The sequence below is a fragment of the Eubalaena glacialis genome, chromosome 19 (genome assembly GCF_028564815.1).
Source record: "Eubalaena glacialis isolate mEubGla1 chromosome 19, mEubGla1.1.hap2.+ XY, whole genome shotgun sequence".
Classification (NCBI taxonomy): domain Eukaryota; kingdom Metazoa; phylum Chordata; class Mammalia; order Artiodactyla; family Balaenidae; genus Eubalaena; species Eubalaena glacialis.
In genome coordinates this window covers 58,411,693-58,424,852 of record NC_083734.1, presented here as the reverse complement: position 1 = coordinate 58,424,852, position 13,160 = coordinate 58,411,693, and the positions used below count along the sequence as shown (strand labels likewise).

At 48.7% G+C, this 13,160-nt stretch overlaps 1 protein-coding gene across 11 annotated transcripts in view; it reads right to left on the bottom strand.

The window, feature by feature from the left end:
• Positions 1–13,160, bottom strand: part of SLC39A11 (solute carrier family 39 member 11) — a 424,690-nt gene that overhangs the window by 292,000 nt on the left and 119,530 nt on the right. For all 11 annotated transcript variants that reach the window (XM_061176496.1, XM_061176490.1, XM_061176491.1 and 8 more), the window contains one exon: positions 6,841–6,999. In XM_061176496.1, coding sequence (XP_061032479.1) covers positions 6,841–6,999 — 159 coding nt within the window. The remainder of the gene's footprint in view (positions 1–6,840; positions 7,000–13,160) is intronic.

The window sequence follows — 13,160 nt, the reverse complement described above, 5'->3', positions numbered from 1 at the left end:
CTTTATTAAAATAACAAGGATCATTCAGTGCTCGGCGAGTTCCCTTCAGCAAGCCAGCCTGTACTGCAATGGCCGCTTCGCGCACATGTGCGTGTGTGTGTGCAAGTGTATGTGTTCATGCCAGACCCAGTGAAGGTACCTGGGGGATACACATCACCCACAGAGGCAGGCTTCCAAGCTCTGACTGGGCCCTCTCAGATGCTCTGCGCCATTGGCTGCAAAGCCACAGATATTTCTCCTGTGGCCTCAACTAGCCAGGACTGGGTGCGCAGCTAACACACCCAGGCATACACAGGGGTAGAACAGCAGCCCCCCACCCCCGTCTGCCTTAGACACCAAAGGGAGCAAGTGGAGAGGAAGGGAGTCTGTGATACGCGTTCCCAGCAGGTAAATGCGCAGAGCAAGGCATCCACAGGATGGCTAACCCACTGCCTTCTCTGAGAATCAGCAAGCACACCACGCTAGGAGACGGCCTCAGCCCCCTTTTGAGCCCCTCTGCATGCCAACGGGACCAAAACCGACACCCGAGCGTCTTCCTAAAAGTCACAGGAGGCTGCAGGAGGCATCGAAAGGCAAAAGAAGCAACTCGGCCACGGCTCCCACCGGCACCTTGGAAATGGGTGCTTGGGATCCAGGGGGACCCGAATGCCAGCTCTCCACAAATACCACATTGTGAAGGGCCTGCGGCATCAGTGGGCCAAGAGCCCCCCAGTATGATGAAATAAACTGGCCTTCACAAAAGATTCAAAACGCTCCTTTGTCGGTGACTCATCTGAACGACAAGGTTTTGGCAACGCTCCCCAGCCCAGGGCTCACCAGCCACGGCTTCCAATGCCAGCAAGCTCGCGGGTTTGCTCCATTAGAAACTGAAGTATTCATTAGCGTCGTGTATTCGTTAGCGAGCTCTGCCCACTCAGCGTGCCCGTCCAAGTGCCAGCTTGCTCTTGCTCAGAACACCCAGTGCCTGAACTGAGGGCCTCCATACATCCACAGGGTGAGCTATCTCTCAATCTTAGTACCATAAATATCAAAAGAAACGGAGAGGATGCTGTGATGTGCTGAATTGCTCCCCCCCACCCCACAAACTCATATGCTGAAGCCCTAACCCCCAGGACCTCAGAATGTGGCTGGATTTGGAGGTGGGGTCTTCAAAGAGGTGACGAAGTTAAAAGGAGGCCCTTCGGCTGGGCCCGAATCCAATCTGACTGCTGCCCTTATCAGGAGTGGGAATCTGGACACACAGAGTGACACCAGGGATGCCCACAGAGAGGAAAGACCACGTGAGCACACGGTTAGAAGGAGGCACCTGCCAACACCATGATCGTGGACTTCTAGCCTCCAGAACTGTGAGGAAATACAGTTCTGTTGTTTCAGCCACCCAGCCTGTGGTGGTCTGTTACGGCAGACCTAGGAGATGAGGACAGATGGGTGCACAGTTAAGCAAAAGGGCTGCTTGCAAAACCCCATCCCTCTTCCACCTGGTTTCCCAGACAATGGGGCCGCCCAATCCACCCCCGCGCCCAGCCTCCTCTGATGACACGGTCACGTCCCCACGCTGGAGGAGCCCGGTGATTCAGCTGGACGGAGGCTCTCTCCAGGCCAGCTGAAATGTCAACCGTCCATCAACCCCGTGATGCACCTTAGAGCATCAAATAGAAGTGCAGATCTCAAAGCACAGCAAAGCAAAAGAAAGGAGATGCTAAAACTGAGGCAGGGAGCCGGTTTTCACTGTGAAGCTAGTTGGCCTTATCTGATAATATCAGAATTATGCTATGGACTCTAGAGGTGGAGGCCACTGCGATTTCTCCTTCTGTAAGCGATTCTTGCCATTCCCCCACCCCCAATCTCCTCTGTTAGGTATTCGTTCATAAAGTAGTAGAATCAGAATCAGAATCAGAACGCTAAAGATGGAAAGGATCTATGAAGGGGAGGAAAACATGCATCACCCCTGCGGGGGAAAATAATCACCTGTCACTTCCAAACAGTTGTCATACCTGGTCCCTCATAGCGACTCCAGTGGCCAGAAACTGACACCAGCAACAGTTAGGTGCATATTAAAGGTATGCGCACATCCTGCTCGTTTAAGTTTTTAGCGGAGGCATCTTCTTCGCCATCACAGCGAAAACTAAGAGAAACTGAACAGGATTGGGACACAGATACATGAAGGAGGGCACTGAGGAGAAGGTCGCACCCCTATTGCTTGCTGACTTTCCTGCCCCGGAGCACGTTTGGGCGATGCCGGCCCGAGGGTCTCAGGCAGAGTCAGACACCACTACCTTCCCTCTCCCTGCAGTCCTTGGGCAGTCTCTTCGGATGTCAGATCCCAAGAGAGGGAGGGGAGGGGGCGGGGAACACCCATCTTCCAGAGAGAAGGTTGCCAAGATGTAAAGCAAAGCTGGAAAAGCAAGTGCCAACAACACAGCCAAGATGTTACCACTTGTTTTTCAGGGGACACACAACAAAATGACATTTTCCAGAGGGACATATATACATAAGTAAAAGCACACAGCAATCTAACTCCTCAATGACAGGGAAATGGTCCGGTGAGCTACGCTAAGATGGAAGGATGCGGTATATGTACTAAAATGACTGTGGATAAAAATCGTTTCGAATTTTAAAAATAACGCACAAGAGAACGCACAGACAGTGCCAACTGTGTGAAATGTATGCATGCACGTACATAAGCAAAGAGAAGGGAAGTCTAAATAAATGAGTCAGGATTCATGTAGCTATAGATTTAAAGCATACTTGAACAATACAAGCATAGGGGACAGTGTTTATATTTCGATATTTATAGGGCACAACATAATTCGTTTTCTTAAAGGAAAAAAAAAAGAGGAAAGAGAAAAATCTAGAAGGATACCCACTAAACTGACGACAATGGCTGACTGGTTTGGGAAGAGTACGGGAACAGGGGAGCCTCTTACCCCAGTCAGGCTGCTTTAACAAATTACCATCGACTGGGTGGCTTATAAACAGCAGAAATTTATTTCTGGCAATTCTGAAGGCTGAGAAGTCCAAGATCAAAGTGCCAGCAGATTCAGTGTCTGGAGAGAGCCCACGTCCTGGTTCACAGACAGTGTGTACGTGTCCCGATGTGGCAGAATGGGAAGGGGGCTCTGAAGGCTCCTTCATCAGGGCACTAATCCCATTCGTGAGGGCTCCCACCCTCGTGACCTGGTCACCTTCAAAAGGCCCCACCTCCAAATACCATCGCATTGGAGATTAGGTTTAACATATGAATTTTGGGAGGACACAGTCTATAGCAAGAAAGGAGTGTCACGTTAAATTTTGTTTAATTTTTATAATGAGATTTTTGTGCTGTGTTGATGTAATACTAATATGACTAAAAAGAAAGACACAAGGCCATGGCGACACACATCCACCCTCCTCCTCCTCTCCCCTCTGCCCACCAGTAGAAAATCACAGTTTTAAACTAAAGGTGAAGTCTTCCCACCCACTGCCATCCTTAATTGTATATAGAAGCAAACTGCAAAGGTCATAAAAATGTCAGTATCTCCAAACAGCTGTTCAAGGTCCATTCCCCTTCTCCCTAGAACCATCCAAGGGGAGTGCCGGGCTCAGGCTGGCCCGAGCCGCATTCGCCATCGGCGTCCTCCTGTCAGGCCTCTTCCGGGGCCCGGCGGACTGCACCTTCCTCGCCTACCCCGCCTCTCTCGCCCTCTCATTAAGATATCATTTGGCAAAGCCTCTGTAAAACCCTGTCAGCTCATTTCCCATTAACAGTTCCCGCGTGAGCCTTTTCTACTCTATCCCCAGATAAATACATGAAAATAAATACCCTTTCAGGGAGCGATTTGATGCATCCGAAGTTAACACAGCTACAGTGGGTTCAGCCTGACAGGCTGTTGTGACTAAAACCCTTTTCATGAGCAATACGGTGCTCCCGCTCCGAAAGGGGCACAGATACACCTGAAAGGCTGAATGACTGGAAATGCAGTTGGAGAACAGGGTCGGTTGTTAACCATTTCCTTCCCACCCACCCAGAGTCTTGCCACCCTGAACGTGTAAGTATAACCAGGGTGGACATCTCCAACGTGGGCAGGTCGTGGCACCTGTGCTTGGACGGTCACGAGTCAATGTCAGAATCCCTCAAACTAGGGGCTTCTCTGGTGGCACAGTGGTTAAGAATCCGCCTGCCAATGCAGGGGACACGGGTTCAAGCCCTGGGCCAGGAAGATCCCACATGCCGCGGAGCAACTAGGCCCGTGCACCACAACTACTGAGCCTGCACTCTAGAGCCCGCGAGCCACAACTACTGAGCCCACGTGCCACAACTACTGAAGCCCACGCGCCTAGAGCCCGTGCTCCACAACAAGAGAAGCCACCGCAATGAGAAGCCCCCACACCACAACGAAGAGTAGCCTCCGCTCGCCACAACTAGAGAAAATCGACAGGCAGCAACGAAGACCCAAGGCAGCCAAAAATAAATAAATAAATAAATTTTTAAAAAATAAATAAATAAATAATAAAAAAAAAAGAATCCCTCAAACCACACGTCTGTGCTGAGCGGACTCCTGCACTGGCTCACTTCTGCAGGTAAAATAAGGCAGAGACTGACTCACTTCCTCTCAGCCCGTCAGACTCCACACACGGTCCTCCCAGAGGACAGGAAGGGGGCCAGGGGGGTTTCTGCAGGCAGGTCCCCCTTTCCCCTGGGGCCTGTTCTGCAGGATGAGCCCCTCCGTCACCAGTGCAGCCAAAGCCTTTTGCTCTCACGACTTCATCCTCTTCCTGGGCCACGTGCTGAGCGGTGGGGCTCTGTCATAAGGTGGCATGAACAGGAAACTGAAAAGATCTCAGTCTGAATTGACCCACAGAACTCCTGGTTCCTAAACTCCAATCGCAGCAAGCATTCTGCAACCAAATTCTAGCCCCCGCTTTCTCCCCGACAGAGGACTGTATTCCCCTTGGCTGCTCAGTCAACCCACACGGACTCAAGGTCAAAACCCACTAACTTCACCCACCACTCCCCAGCCAGGCCTAATTTTCTGTGTAGTCTATCCAAGACTTCCCCCTGGGATCTTCTCTATATTCAAAGCATATAGTAGAACAAACAGGAAGCAAAAGGTTAAAAAAAAAAAAGTACTGCTGCACAGAACAAATTGGCCAAATGACTGTTTACACTGCCCAGAGAAAGCTGCTACATTCAGGCAGCTGGTCAAACACACCTGGCCCCCACTCCCTGGCCCCAGTATCAGGGAAGGGTGACCCTTCTCCATTGCAAAGAGCCCTCTGCAAGACACTGCCTTAGAAGCCCAGGTGGGCCCGGGTGGGAAGGGCGGAATGAGACCAGCAGGGGCTGTGCACAGCAGCTGAGCCAGCCCCCTGTCTGCTGTTCAGGAGTTAAGGCCCCTGGCTGCCAGATTTTCCTGCCAGGGCAAGCAGAATACACTCCAGCAGCAAGTTTACACATAACCAGGGAGGACTTGAGAGCAGAATAGGGCAATCCATACTGAGGACCTCTCAAAGCTATTACCAAGCAGATGTTCCTTGACAACAAGGAAGCAAAGGGCCCAGAGGGCAGAAACTGACACGGCCGTTCACACTCTCGATGAACAAGAACGACACACCTCCGAGACAACATCACGGCTGTCCAGCCAACCATCACATCCAGCTGTTTGGGCCAGAGGCCGGCCGTTCTGGGACGTGGGTAATCAGTTTCTCACGACTGTCTGGGCCACGTTCCGACGGAGAAGAAGGCAGGTGGGCCGGGGAGAGGATGTGAGCCTACCTCCTGGGGTACATGCCCAGACGGCTCCAGTGAGCCCGACCGGATCCTGCCCACAGCGGCCCAGCAGAGAAGCTCAGCTCCTCGACATGGTCCTCCCTGTGCCTCCTCCCCCCCTGGGTGAACAGGGAATTCAAGCACCAGCTCAGGTCTCTCAGGGGACTTCTGCCCACCTCGGGGACTTGTTGGGACACTGCATCTGGTAAGGTGACTTGTGCCTGCACTGGGTCCGTGTTGACGTCCACCCTTCAGCCGAGCCGGTTTTCGCCAATGGCGCTGGGTCAGGATCTCGTGGCCTGGCCTTGGCTCTCTCTGCTCAGTGACCAGAGCCAGACTTCAGGCTGTGGTGCATTCTGTGCTTCTCTGTACGCAAGCACATGCTCATTCCCCAAACCCAACCCACCAGCACTATTTAGGCAAAAAAAATTAAAAAGCTAAATCGCTGGCACACCCCAATTCTGGAGCCTTTTTCGATTTTTTTAGTTTTCACTTGGCAGCTCCTAAAGGGAGTTATTCTCAAGTCGTAAGAAGGAAAAGTGGGGAGAAGGGACATATAACCGGTTCAAGGCAGAAGGGAGCACAGCCCAAGGCCCTACTGCCCGGTCTCCCCACCTCACCCTCCTATGAATAAGCCCTTGTGGATGGGATGCTTTGTCGACGGTCTTACGCTGTAGATGGGTGTGTTGTCATCTCCCTGGTGACATCATAAGCTCTCTAAGGGTCAGGACCACCGTCATGGGCACTCCCTTCCCCCAGTGTCTAGGTCCACTCATATAGACAGTGCTGTACCACACGACGTCAGCTGTACTCTATATTTATAATGAGATCTGACATTTAAAATCTGAACGTATCAAAATGTAACTAAGGAGATGATGAGTCAGACTACCAAGCGCTTATTTTCTTTTAGGTATTAAGTCACAATTCCGTTCCTCCAGGTAAAAGCCCTAAATGGCTTGAAATATCTATTTCGATATCACTGGCTACTTAACATAGACACGAGTTGGCATGTCAAGTTTGAACAGAAGTAAATCTATGGCACAGAGCTGGACCCATCCTGACACAAGAGCCCAGAGCGGAGTGGTACTCACCTGGTGAGGCATGAGGAGGTCAGCCAGGTAGACAAACGCAGCTCCGAGGGTGAAGCCGACAGCCACAGGGAAAAAGGCCAAGGCACCAAAGCCACCAGAGGACGTAGCCATCTCCACCGCTGGGGCCAGGAGCGACCAATAGGAAGCGGCCAGCATGACCTGCAAAACCACGATAAGCAGCAAACCATTAAACCATCCCCTGAAGGCCTTCCAAGTGGGGACTTCCCTCGCTCTCTATGGCCCAAACTGAACCCCCCAGTGTCACCTGGGTTAGGCCTTTAATCCTTGGTGGTAGGTACCATCCCAAAGCACAAAGCCACCATGAGAATTCTAATGTTGTTAAGAACTCAATTTGGGGTAGGACGGAGTTGACCTTGGGAAGAGGGAGTCTAATTTGCTGTCATCTAGCCTCTAATTCAGTGGTTCTCAACCATTGCCGGAGACATCTGGCAATGTCTGGAGACATTTTTGGTTGTCACAAGTAGGGCTGGAGGTGAGGGGGAGGTTACTAGTAGCATCTAGTGAGCAGAGGCCAAAGAAGCTGGTAAATGTCTCACAACGCACATCACAGCCCCTGACAGCAAAGAATTATCTGGTCCCAAAGGTGAGCAGCACTGCTGAGAAATTCTGTGCTAATTGAATACTACCAGGACCAGGCTGCTCACTACTTCATGAGCTCCACTGCCTTGGACATGAGACAGCTCTAATAATTACAAAGTTCTTCCTTAAGTAGAGCTGAAATCTGTCTCCCTTCGGTTTTTACCTATTCGCACCACGTCTGCTCGCCAGAGCACTAAAGGAAGGTGTCTTTCCCCTGTGATATGTGACAGCCCTTGAAATATTTGAAGACAACCAGTGAGATCATGTCAACTCGGTCTCATCAATTTTCTCATCTCTAAAAAGGAAGAAGGGAACTTATATTTACTGATCACCTACTATTTCCAGGCACCAAAGCTTCACATCTGATATCTTATTTTATCCATCCCAACAGCTTTGGGAGGAAGATGTTGTTTTCTATTGCTATTTGTAGATAAAGAAATTGAATCTCAAAGTAATAAGATCATTTGCTCAAGGTCACAGAGCCAGGAAGTGGCAGATCCAGGGAACTGAGCAAAGTGGGACCATCATCACCTCAGTGAGGGGGAAAAACAAAAGGGAAAAGGGAGAATTGAAGCTGGACTCAAATCTCGGGGAGGTCAATTTGATCAAAGGTTCTCCAGCATTTAGTGAATTAAACACTCATCCACAGTTGTTTACTCTTACAGACACCATGACATCTTGGCTAGAGCACACCCACTACCCATCGTAACCATATGACAGTCAGCACTAACATGTAAAATGCTGAATGGGTTTCTAAAGTTAATTATGCCTTGCCTTTAAAAAAAATCTGCATCATCCGTCTCCAAAATAACATTCAGAGTGACGGAACCAGGTATTGCGAATGCAACAATAAAGAACAAATCCGTGCAAAAGGAAAATGATTTCTCTTCTTTGATGCATCATCTACACACAGTCACCGGTTTGGCACTGGACTCTCCCAGCAAAAGTCTTAGCGCACCTGCCTCAGAGACTCCCAGAAACAATGAAAATGGTTCATCAGTTCAGTTCCACGGGACCACCAAAGGAAGCTTATGGGAGCCTTCTCTATGCCAGGGGCTGATCCATCCCTTTACTGGACTTTGTCTCACTTGCTTTAGAATTCAACAACCCTCCATAACGGCCATTCACGGTAAGCTCCCACCAAGGATGACCAGCACAGAGGCACAGGCATGTCCAGCAACCTCTATCCCTGCATGTTGCAGGGCCTCCCATTTAGACCATTATCACCAGTAAGGCCAATCACCTCATCTTCCAGTCCCTCCCCACATCCCATCCTTGTCAATGTTGCTTGGGGTACTTCCCCAGCCTCGGATCCCCATCGCCTTCTCAACACCAAGTCCAACCTCTTCTGTCAAAGCTCCTTTCCATCCCTATGCATCACTGGGTACCAATCTTTTCTCTGTCCCCTGCACGTGAGCAATATACAATATTCTCATGGACAAGTGATGCGAGGTGAGGCAGAAGGGATGTGCCTCTCAAGGAAGGGTTTGCCGGAATCTGGGATGCTTGAAATGGAAAGGCATCCCAGACGATTCAGGTGGGTCCCCTCCTTGAGAATCAATGATCCTTTATCCTTCCAGTCAAATCCAGAACCCAAATGGATTTCCTTCATTTCTTTTCCTCGCCAGCCTCCCTGTCTCCCACATAAACTGGAACATGACCAAGGATCAGTCTTGAAATGAGATTGGGTTGCCTGGGCACTTCCCTGGCAGTCCAGCGGTTACGACTCCGCACTTTCACTGCCGAGGGCGCAGGTTCGATCCCTGGTCACGGAACTAAGATCCCGCAAGCCGCATGGCACGGCCGAAAAAGAAAAAGAGAGAGAGAGAGAAAAGAGACTGGGTCGCCTGTCTGAAATGATGATAGGGCCCCAAAAAAAGTTTATTTAAAGGGCATATGTGGGGACTTCCCTGGTGGCGCAGTGGTTGAGAATCCGCCTGCCAATGCAGGGGACATGGGTTCGAGCCCTGGTCCAGGAAGATCCCACATGCCGCAGAGCAACTAAGCCCGTGCGCCTCAACTACTGAGCCTGTGCCCTAGAGCCCGCGAGCCACAACTACTGAGCCCATGAGCCACAACAACTGGAGCCCACGCGCCTAGAGCCCGTGCTCTGCAACAAGAGAAGCCACCGCAATGAGAAGCCCGCGCACCGCAACGAAGACCCAACACAGCCAAAAATAAATAAAATCAATTTATTAAAATAAATAAATTAATTAAATAAAGGGCATATGTGGCAGACAAAATAATGACTTTTTCCCCAAAGAGGACCACATCATAATCCCTAAAACCTGTGGACATGTCACCTTACATGGCAAGAGGGACTGCAGCCGTGGCTAAGGATTTTGAGATGAGATGATCCTGGATCTGGGTGGGGCCAGTGTCATCACAAGGAATCTTATGAGAAAGGGAGATGGGTCAGCATCAGAGAGAAGATGTGATGATAAAAGCAGAGGTCGTCGTCAGAAAGGAGAAGCTAGAAGATGCTTTGCCGCTGGCTTGAAGATGGAGGAAAGGTTATGAACCAAGGAAGGGTGGGGAGCTCTAGAAGCCGGAGAAGGCAAAGAAACAGAGTCTTCCCAAGAGCCTCCAGCAGGGACACAGCCCTGTTGCCAGCTTGATTTTATCCCAGTTAAAACCATTTTGGACTTCTAACCTCCAGTACTGTCAGATGATACATTTGAGTCGTTTTAAGCCACACTTGTGGTACTTTGTTACAGCAGCAACAGAAAACTAACACAGCATATAAAGGCATACGTTACTTTTTTTTTTTTTTTTAAGAGCAGTTTTAGGTTCACAGCAAAATTGAGCAGAAAATACACAGAACACCCATATGCTCCCTGTACCACATATGCACAACCTCTCCACTACTGACATCCTACACCAGGGGTACATTTGTCACAATCCATGAACTTACACTGACACCTCATTATCATCCAAAGCCCAGAGTTTACATTAGAGATCACTCTTAGTGTTGTACATTCTATGAGTTTGTACAGATACATAATGACGTGTATCTACTATTCTGGTATCACAACTAGTAGTTTCACTGCCCTAAAAATCCTCTGTGTGCCACCTCTTCATCTCTTTCTGCTCCCCTGCAACCACTGGCAACCACTAATCTTTTTACTGTCTCCATAGTCTTGCCTTTTCCAAAATGCCTTATAGTTGAAATTGTACAGTATTGCAGCCTTTTCAGACTGGCTTCTTCCACTTAGTCATATACATTTAAGATTCTTCCAAGTCTTTTCATGGCTTTATAGTTCTTTTTAGGGCTGAATAATAGTCTGGATGGACCACGGTTTACTATAGGACATCTTGGTTGCCTCCAAGTTTTGGCAGTTATGAATAAAACTGCTATAAATACTGTGTGCAGGTTTTTGTGTGGACATAACTCTTCAGTTCATCTGGGTAAATACCAAGGAGTGTGATTGCTGGATTGTATGATAAACCTTTTTCTTTTTTTTAATAATCCCCCAACATAGGTGACTTCCCTGAAACTGTCAACACTAACAAAGCTCCTTTAAATGTTAGGCATTTTTTAAAAAATCTGGATGTAGTGACATATTAACTAGCTGATACAGAAGCAGGAAGTAGTATATCTGATTAACCTTCAATTACCCCTAAGAAGCAGGGCCTGGAGGGGATAGTCTAGCAAAGAGGAGGTGGTAATCACTGGGCCCAAGACTTCAGGGAATGAACTCAAAACACAAGTCACTGCCAACCAGTCCCTTTATGACTCCACATAGTAGATACCAAAAGCCCTCCTGCAGCTGCAGCCCTGCTTATAAAGGCACACTGGGCCACAGCGTGATAGGGGAGAACAAATCTGACTCTATATTGGATCTGTTTCCTTTACTTTAACCTTTGTATTCTATTGCTTTTTTTTTTTTAATAGATCTTCATTGGAGTATAATTACTTCACAATGCTGTGTTAGTTTCTGTTGCACAACAAAGCGAATCAGCCATATGCATACCCATGTCCCCATATCCCCTCCCTCTCGAGCCTCCCTCCCATCCTCCCTATCCCACCCCTCTAGGTCATCGCAAAGCACCGAGCCAATCTCCCTGTGCCATGCTGCTGCGTCCCACCAGCCAACTGTTTTACATTTGGAAGTGTATGTATGTCGATGCTACTCTCACTTTGCCCCAGCTTCACCCTCCCACCCCATGTCCTCAAGTCCATTTTCTATGTCTATCGCTTTATTCCTGCTGAATGGATAAAGATGTGGCACATATATACAATGGAATATTACTCAGCCATAAAAGGAAATGAAATTGAGTTATTTGTAGTGAGGTGGATGGACCTAGAGTCTTGTCATATGGAGTGAATTAAGTCAGAAAGAGAAAAACAAATACCGTATGCTAACACATATATATGGGATCTAAAAAAAAGAAAAAGAAAAAATGTATTCTATTGCATTTGCTACAAGTTAAGAATGTTGCCCATAGCTTGAAATATACAGGACAGTCCATTCTCAGGACGCTGACTAACCCTTTTCCGTTCATACAGAGATAAAAAGTTGCAGAACAGAGAATAACATCTGTCTTACGGGAGGCTTGTAGGAACATCATGACCTGACCTACTGCGGGCAGCTGCAAGAACAAAGGATTCTGACACCAAGAAGTTGGCCACAACCAACCATGCCCCCTCCCCTTTTAGTATAAAAGAAGCCTCAATTCTAACTAGGGTAAGACGGTTCTTTGGGACATTAGTCCACCATTTTCTCGGTCTGACGGCTTTCGGAATAAAGACACTATTCCTTGCCCCAGCACCTCGTCTCTCGATGTACTGGCCTGTCGTGCCGTGGGCAGTACAAGCTTGGACCCGGCATCAGCAGCTCCAGACCTAAAGGTATCAGATGTAACCATAGGAGCTGACCGTCGTCCCTCCCCCTTCCTGCCTTTGTCTATAAAAGGAATGCATAATCAGGTTCCAGCGCACGTGACAGGGACCTCGCTGTACCCGGAAGTCCTTTCTGCTTCTTTATTCCCCAAAAGAAAATGTAACGCCCAATCAATCAAATGAGCCACGGGAAAGCTTGTGTTGGAGCCCATCCTCCAGCTAAATGTCCCTAAGACCAAAGCAGCCCAATTTTTTGCTCGGTAATCAAAGATGCTGAAGGGAGTGAGCATTTCAATAACAATAACAGCTCCTGAAAAAAAGAGCTAAGGAGGAAATAAACAAAACACGGACTGAATGTCTAACTTCGGTCACTGGCCGCTTTGGTTGGTCTACCACAGGGCTCAGAAATCTGAAGGGTGGACAGAGAGGGTCTCAGGCCAGCTGGTGTTTGAGAAGCCGTGTGTGCTCCTCGATTCTCCCCAGGCCCAAGGGTGAACCCCACCTCGGCTCTCCTCTTTTTCATGTGCTTCCCATGGCATCTCAGCCACTGTCATGCCTTCAATGTCCATCTCTACGGATGGGCAAGCGAACGAATGAACGGCTTGAGTTCATTAAAAGAATTGATCTTGGACCTGTTCATAATTGCCAAAAGATGGACACAGCCCAGATGTCCATCAACAGATGAATGGAGAGACAGAATATTCCATTGGATGGAATATTTTTCAGCCATGAAGACCTGAAGGACTGAGACATGCTACAACACGGATGAACCTTGGAAACATGCTAAGTGGAAAAAGCCAGACACAAAAGGTCACATAGGATTCTACTGCTATGAAATGTCCACAGACAGAAAACAGACTCGTGATTGACAGGGGGT